The sequence below is a fragment of the Poeciliopsis prolifica genome, unplaced genomic scaffold (assembly GCF_027474105.1).
Source record: "Poeciliopsis prolifica strain line A6 unplaced genomic scaffold, Auburn_PproV2 SCAFFOLD001, whole genome shotgun sequence".
Classification (NCBI taxonomy): domain Eukaryota; kingdom Metazoa; phylum Chordata; class Actinopteri; order Cyprinodontiformes; family Poeciliidae; genus Poeciliopsis; species Poeciliopsis prolifica.
In genome coordinates, this window is record NW_026562376.1 from 24656295 (window position 1) to 24664686 (window position 8392).

The 8392-nt window shown below is 39.6% G+C and overlaps 1 protein-coding gene across 3 annotated transcripts in view; it reads left to right on the plus strand.

The window, feature by feature from the left end:
* The window catches only part of lrriq1 (leucine-rich repeats and IQ motif containing 1), a 36228-nt gene extending 29213 nt beyond the window's left edge, over positions 1-7015 (plus strand). For all 3 annotated transcript variants that reach the window (XM_055046520.1, XM_055048108.1, XM_055047316.1), the window contains exons 21-25: positions 1101-1215; positions 2348-2408; positions 2543-2639; positions 6360-6489; positions 6682-7015. In XM_055046520.1, the coding sequence (XP_054902495.1) occupies positions 1101-1215; positions 2348-2408; positions 2543-2639; positions 6360-6489; positions 6682-6688 (410 nt within the window). In that variant the 3' untranslated portion in view covers positions 6689-7015. The remainder of the gene's footprint in view (positions 1-1100; positions 1216-2347; positions 2409-2542; positions 2640-6359; positions 6490-6681) is intronic.
* Positions 7016-8392: the final 1377 nt, after the last annotated feature.

Sequence of the window (8392 nt, forward strand, 5' to 3'; positions counted from 1 at the left end):
CAGGCCCTGTCTTGATCTTAATGTCCAGCGGGGGAGTCGACGGAGATTCAGGAGGTTGGAGGAGGTCAGGAAGGAGCTCTGGGTCTTCTGAAGGGGAAAAGGAAAGAGAGACAGGACGGGAGCTGGAAGGACGGGAGCTGGTTTGGGGAGGGGTGAATGCTACACGAGAGCAGCATTAATGCAGACTGTATATCACCGAATTCGTCTTGGATCACCTCCACACAATGAGAATCACAGTGATTGTAAATTATCATTAGCTGCTTTAAAACCATCCGTATAAAACCCTGATATAATTAGTGCATATAAAACCATTTACGGGCAATTTTTGAGTCATTCAGTGAGTTATTGGTAATTATTTAATTACTTTAATTGTCTGGTCTTAAGAGAAAGCAGCTGCAAGATAAAAAAAAAAATTTAAAGAAGAATCTGTAGCAATTTGGGCTGCAAATGTTGCGTTTCTCTCTCAACTTTCGGAACTGCGTACAGCCATTTCCTGGCCTTTGTTGCCCCGGGGGGAGGCATCCATCACTTGACATTTTTAGTGGGGCCTTTCAATTAACCCATGAAAACTGTAAAGCCTTTCTCCTCTTTTCTTTTGGTTTTTTTTCCCCTCTTCTTTTTTTTTACAGCTCCACAAAAGCGAGTAAATCGCTTAAATAAATGCGTCATTAGTTCCAGCGCTGGACTGTCAAAATTCATTATCAGTTTACACCCATCCACTGCGGCTTTACTGTCACTGCAGCGTAAATGTTTACTTTGAATTATGGCCTTATTATGGGATTTCAGCACAACTCGTAAATCAGGAGCCCTTTCAGATTTCCCTCCGCAACAAACTGCTACGTGTTGCTTTGATTGGGTTTCACAAAGGGCTGCAGGCCCTCACAGAGCTGCCGGAGGAATCACAAAGAGGCTTTCGTTAGCATTATTTGGATATTTTATGATGATCAAATTAACGGAACACACATGTTGAGTGGACAAACCTGGTGCTAGCACTTCCTATGATGAGCTTGCTCTGTGAGTGCAATTTAGATCGGCTCCTAAATAAGAGCGAACAAAAAACAGGCTTTTCACGTTCATTTTCTGGGCTTTGTCGTTTGCAGTCGGCGAGGCCCAGTTGGGTCTTCAGTGGACGGAGCAACCGGAGCAGACGAGGTGGCAACAAGCTGAGCAACAGCTGAAGATGCATGTCGCTGTGCGTGAGCGGCACTCAGAGAGGTGAGGGGCTTCGTGTTGCTGCCAGATGTGTTTCATAAAGCCTTCAAATAAATTCATTTTTTATTGTTGCTATATAATCTCATGAGAGAAAAAATTGATTTTTTGTTTGTTTTTATAAAATCCCCTTTACCACACTTACCGTTATACCTAATCAGTTCTGTAACATAATCCAACTTGAGATTTTTTTGTACGTCTTTTTGCATGTTGATCTTATTAGCTGCATTTCCATTACAAATGTGTATAAATCTTCATCTATATTCTTCAGATCTTGGAAAAAACACACTTTCACAATCGCAGTGTTTCCATTAAATTAGAAATTAAATTAAAATCACACATGAATAAGCTTATTCATGCCGTAAGCCATTAAAAATTATGGAAGCAACGGATGTAACATGAATATATTTGTATTTCAGCCATGGTACCAGCGCTCATCATCTATTAGCCATCAGCGCCTATGTACGGGGTGTTTTGGGGAAATTGTAGTCAGTGATTTTACAGAAGAGCTACTTCTTATGAACTGTGTGATGCTGTGAGTGAGAGTTCGGGTGGAGCCAGCGGCACATCGTCCGAAAAAAACAAAAGCAAACCATTGTACTCCTTCTACTTCCTGTTGCCTTCTTAGTTGTCTCTGCCAGTAGCAACCCCCCCGTTTGATGAAAAAAAAAGTGTTACCATTGCAGCTTTGCAAAATGCATTTTATTTTTGATCCGGTCAAAAGCTCACTTCGTCCTGGCGCAACAATTTTTTTTTTTAATTGCCGTGTTCCCATTAAAGAAAGATTGTGATTTGTGATTTCAATTTTCACAATTTATAGTTAATGGAAATGCGGCTAGTAAATATGAGATGGAAAAGAGACCCATTTCTCCTACGATTCTATATTCCCATATTGAATGCTGTTGGCTACCAGTAAGACTCTCCTTGCCTAAACTTGCTCTTATCTATACTCAGAACTAAAAGTTTTAAACAAGCAGAACTGTGAAAATCAAGGCTGGAAGCAGAGCAGCCGCCTTCCATGTCTTCATATGGATTTTGTTTCTGCTGTAGTTGGAACTGGAGAGAACTCTTCAGAGTGAGTTCTTTCGGTCTCCAAGTTTAGATGAGTGATCTAAACTTTTGTTATTTTTATCCCCAGGGGACAATTTTTACCAGAGATAAAATCATCCTTTCTGAGCAGAGGTAGTGTTCAGGTTGCGGTGAGTATTGTTGCATCCTGTCTCCTGGATCCTGCACGGCTGACCGTGAATTGTTATCAGCACAGATTCTTTAGGTTCCTTAAGTCATAAACGGACACAAATATAGTCAGTGAGTGATTTTATGGTGTTTGCAGACATGTGGAGCTCAACCCAACACCTCAAGACTCGGCTCCAGCAGCAGCTTGATCGCCCCACTCGGCAAAGTGAACAGGAGCACCGTGACTTGTGCAGGTCAGTTTTAGGCACATTTATTTCATTCATAATGTGTCTGAGGGAATTCTTACTATTTCAATACAGATTGTCAAAATGATTTACTTTAAAGGAGAGGTGTTACAAAATGTGTTAGAACAACAATTCCCAATTTCCCTCCGGTGTGGTGTCCATCCAGGCCTGTGTGATTACTGATTTCTATTTTGTACTGGAAGAGAAAGTGAAACTTCTCAGAGCATTTTAACCACGCAAATAGCAGATTAGCATTGCTACATTTTGTAACCTTAAAAACTATTAGAACAATTAATTTACCTCTTATTTTTTTTCTGGATAAATTTTAAAAGTTTGTAAACTGTTGAATAAAGTCTAACCTGTGTTGAAGTTTTGGTTATCAGCTGTTAAAAATTCTTTAAGTAGTTTATCTTTATGCTCAAGTTTTCTCTCTTTTTTGCCCCCGATAAGTTTATTCAACCCAAAAACTTTCAGGAACATAATAAAACATGGACACCAGAGAACAAGATGTAAACATAACTCAAACAAATCAGGGCATGATAAACCTTGTAAATTGTAACATCAAAATTAGAATTGGCACTTGGGGGTTGTAGTCTTTCAAAGGTGGATATAATTAAAACCACAGTTAGCACTTTAGCATTAAAGAACTAATGTGCTTTAGCGTTAGCTAAAGTACAATGTTTATGATAATGTTTATGATTAGGTTGGGAAGTTTTAAAGAAAATAAAAAAATATAGTGTTAAGTTGTTAGGATCCACAAAAAAGCTGAAAATATTATCAAAGTATTATATTTTAACCACATTAATTAGAAAAGAAAGTGTTCAGTTTTTTTGACTAATTAAAATCAATCAAATCCAAAAATGATTTGATAAACTGGACACACATTTCTTTTTACAATTCATGTCATTAAGATTTGAAACAAAATAAGATAGTGATCAATGGCCAAATTAGTTTCATAGCCTCTGTGGGTTTTATATGGATGAATTTAAATCTCCACACCATTTACCGAGCTTTTGTTTTGGAACTTGTGCTCATGTAGAAGCTTAAGATACATTGTTCATTTTTAAAAAATAACATCTCATCCGTTTATGTAAATTGTAAGCAGTAACATTCAGGTTTGTGTTCCTTCTAAAGTGACAACAAATAAACTGTTTCAATAAAAGATGTGCAAGTATGAAAAAAAATCTGGTTTTTAGTTGAAAAAATGTGTTATTACCTATTAATTGAGCGTTAATTGAGTGTTATAAAGGCAGGTTTAGTGCAGCTACATTCAAGCTTGTTCTTTTGCATGTATGTGGTGATATTGGTGGGGTTGTAGGGGAGGGGGGTTGGAGCCTGGGGGATGGGGGGTTTACAGGGTCGGGCTGGGGACAAGGTGCCGTGAAATCTGTCCTGAGAGGAAGTGGACAGACACAGACGGAGGCAAAAAAAAAAAAAAGACAGTCCTTTCAGTGAAAGAATGACTGGCCCTTATGTCAGGACAAGTGAGGGACTCAGGAGTTGGAGTGACAAAGATGCTACTGACAGACTGACAGCAGATGACGGCTTTAAACAAGCCCAGGAATTCAAGTGAAGGAGAGCCCTGTCCCCTCCTCTAACAAAGCCAAATTGAATTGGGCTGATGGTTTCAGAATCATGTCCACGAGGTGCAGCGGCTGTTCAGCAGACGCTGCTTCCCGCAGGAGGACGAAGAAGCTCTCTTTGTCCAAACTGACCAAGACGCCACGTACAGAAGCTGTCCAGGGTAAATTGAATATGAATGTGTGTTTAAGGCAAAAGAATTTCAAAAAGCAATTACTTATTTCATACATAAACTGAGCATGGCAGGAAATGGGCTCAGTAAGCAGTAGAAAAGTGAATCTTTCATTGTCTTCCAATTCCAATTTTCAGGGTCAAGATTTGATTCAGGATTGATTTTTAATTCAGAAGCGAATTTTTCTATTAAGTCGTACAGTGGGGGACGCTATGAGGCAGCGGTTGGTAGAGTTGAATGGTGCCGTTTGACCAGCGTACGTTTGTGTGGGACGTGTCAGCTGGACTTTACGAGGGTTCAGCAGCGGCAGGCGATCCGCTGAGCAACCAGACCCACAGACTCTGAGCTCACTCCAACACCTAGTGGAGGATTTGTTTTCTTTTTAAGGTCATTGGATACACATGATTGGACATTATCTAACACAATGACAGTCTTTAATTAATCACTCTCAGCCTGTCTGGCTGTTGCCAGGTCTCAGCTCAGGACAACACGGTGCCGTCCCTTTAAACTACTTCAAACAAGGCTAATAACACCAAACTGACACAAACACTGTCTAACCCTAAAGAGATTTTTATTGGGTTTGACTGGTGAGAATAGATGCTTTATACTTTACTCTGCTTTTTGGAGTTGGATCAATGCTCCTCCACCTAAATATGACCCGACACCACCCACTCCTCCCCACCCTTAAATGTTTGTCTCCCTGTGTGGGGAAGCTGTGGAGACCCGGGGCCTGAGCTCTACACGTGGAACGCATCATATGCTGTAAAAACTCAGCCTTTGTTCTGTGCGTATGAAAAGCTGAAAAGCTTTGTGGCGATCCTGCGTTGAGATGGAGCGGCCTCTGACGCAGCTTCACCCAGCTTCTGCAGGGCCGTGTAGAAAAACGCCCGATCTTCCCCGCCGCACACTTCAGCTTCAAATCCTGTCGGCTTCTGTCAATTATAGTGAATTTATTTTGTTACTCATTTAGTTTTACAATTATTTGCCACATGGGAAAATAATTTATAATTTGCAAAAAGACATTGATATTGCTTGTTCAAAAAGGAAAAAAAAAGGTTCGGTCCCAAATATGCCATTTGATTTATCACTTAAACCAGGCGTGTCCAAACTGAGGCCTGGGGACCATTTGCAGCCCTCAGAATAATTTCTGTGGTCACAGTTCAAAAAATAGCTTGAATTTGATTTGCCAATTCTTTCGCTTGACGTTGAGGTGAAAGTTTATAGATGCCAGGCTGTAATATAATATAAAACAATATAATTACAATGTAAAATGTAAGGGGCAACACAAAATAGTCATCCAGATTTTTACTTTTAGTATCAGGGACCAGACATTTAATACAGAATAAAGGAAGACTTAACCACTTACAGTTTTTGCTGCTTAAAAGAAACCAAAAGCTAAAAACTAAAAAATAATTCAGAAAAAAATGAAAAATTTAGACCATGGTTTGCTGTTTCTTGAAAAACCTCCCCTCCTCTCTTTTGTTTTTATTTGATGATTTGGACATCGCATGTCTGCAGAAGTCTTATTTTTTTGCTTCTTTTATTCAAATGTTCTGTTTACATTGCAGTTTGTTTAGCAAGTAAAATAAAAAACACTGTATTTTTTTTCTATAATTAGGAAGGAAAAATACAAAAATTATAAGTTGTGGCCCTAAGTAGTTTCAAATTGTTCCCTTATGGCTCTTTGAAGGGAACTGAATCTTCATTATCTGTTCTACAAATTATTCCTTTTTAAAAAATGTACATTTTTCTACGAACAGGAAGTTTTACCCGTACTATAGCTTTACGTTGACAAAGTGTTTGAAAGGATGACTCAAGTCCTGTCGTTCAGGTTAAAGAACCGTTGAAAAGAATCGGATCATCCGTGAATTTCCTGTCACTGCTTTTGACCCCCAAAACGTTTAGACACCACCGGCAAAAATCCTACTAATTTTTCATGTTAAATGTTGATATTTTCCTTTCCCACTTTTCCCCAGGTAAAGAAGCTCTTCCCCTCAGACGAATCACGTCCCCCATGGTAAAAAAGGAGCGCATCTCTTTCCGGGACAACCCCGTCCAGCTGAGCGGCGGCTGGGGCGGGGGCAAGAAGAGGGACAGACTGCCTAAGTAAACGCCTGAAAATATCTCTTTACTTCATGTTTTCTAAAGCTTTTAAATGTGTGTATTCCTGTTAAAGATTGACAGATGTTGAGATTACAGTTGATGTCAATAGACGTAAGAATAAATTGGTAGAAAATGGCCTGTTCCTTTGGATTTTGCTCTTGTAAAAGTCCTCTCCCCCCCCCTTAACTCAAACAGAAAGTAACGGGGCCTCTTAGAAATGAAGATGGACAGGAACCTGAAGCAGTCCAAATATCTCGAGGCGTTTCCAGAGCTATCAGTGCCTTCGCTCGGCGGCAGCCAACTCGCATCAAGACACGCGGAAGAAAGCCACAAACCTCTGGGAAATTACTCGCTTCACATGCAGATGATGGCAGGAAATGGAAACCAGGATCCTTCAGTACCTGTGGCTTCAAAACGATGGACTGTTATTTTGTTCCTGCAATGTTTTATAAATATGAACCTCGACAGAGAAAAACCCCTTCTCGTTAATCTCACAAGAATGAACTCAAATAAAACTGTCTCTGTTTTATTTAAAGGTGCAGTTTGTAAATGTTGCAAAAAATATATAGGCCTATACATATTTTTTCTGTATTTATTAAAGTTGTCATCATGTCTTGATGGTTTCAGACATAATCTGACAAAAAATTGAGCTCCTCCATCTTTTCCCTGAGCTACTACCACTGCAGTGTGAAAAAATGAAGCTCTCCCGGTCAAAAGCAACCGATAAGAGCCAGGAGGCGGGTTTCCGCGCTGCCAATCAACCTTCTGTACGGGCTGCTAAATGTGCTAATGGTGGAGAAGCAATTTACCATTACAGTAAAACCGTCATCAGTGGCAATGCTAAAAAGCTTTAGCATTTCTTGCAGGATCTGTTGAGGTGCAAAACAGAGAGCAAGAGAGTGATTGACAGCGCTAAAACCCTCCTCCTGGCTCTGATTGGTTGTTTTTGACTGAGTGGTTTGTTTCTGTAGTTTGTTCTGGAAGAAGGCAGAGGGGCTTAATTTGTTTTATTTATTTATTTTTTACAGATTATTTGTTTTATACTCTCTGGACATGATAATTTTTTTAAAAATATGTTTAAAAATATATATGTTTTTATATCAAATTTACATACTCATTACTAAATTGATACAAAATCACAATACAATACTTTGACCTTTTTCAGTTGTGCACCGAAAATTGAACTAAATTATATTAAAAAATTAAAACTACTGCTACAACTAATAAAAAACTACATTTAGTTAATAAAAGTAGCACACGCACTCTACAAAGCAATTAAAACCAACTGAGTTAGACCAACATAAAGTCACAACAACTTAAAACTAAACTGAAATGAATAACCCTGGTGTGTATTTGTGTTCGTAATCCTCGTTTGGGTTCCTCGTCTGAGTTGCTGTCTGAAAAGAAGAAGGAAAAAAAAAATCATACGTTAATGAACGTTAAAACAAACAGGGAGCTCTTAGTTGGCAGGAAATGCGTGCCTGTCTGCTTATTTTCCTTCTATCGTCCAGCGTCTGCGGGGAGGTATTGGGCCGTGAGCTGGAGGGGATTTTCGGCACACGCCAGAGATGCGGTGGTCCTGTTTTTGGAAACATAAGAGCTCTGTCTTCTGTCGGGGGGGAGCAGGACGGGTTTGAAGTCCCGAGCCGTCTTCACACGTTGTTGTGCCGGTGCCGGATACATTTTTATCAAATACAGCAGATCGGTGAAAGAAGAGGGAAGTGTATGTTTTCCAAACCAGCTCAGAAACGCCACGGTTTGCTTCTGTTATATTTTGAGTCCATCATCCGCTGCACTGCATAATATTTTTAAGTGTAGCTCGTCGAGCCTTTGCATTCAAATTACTCAAAGTTACACCTCCAAATGGATGAAAAGACTTCTCAATGTGGTTTTAAGTTCAGCTGCA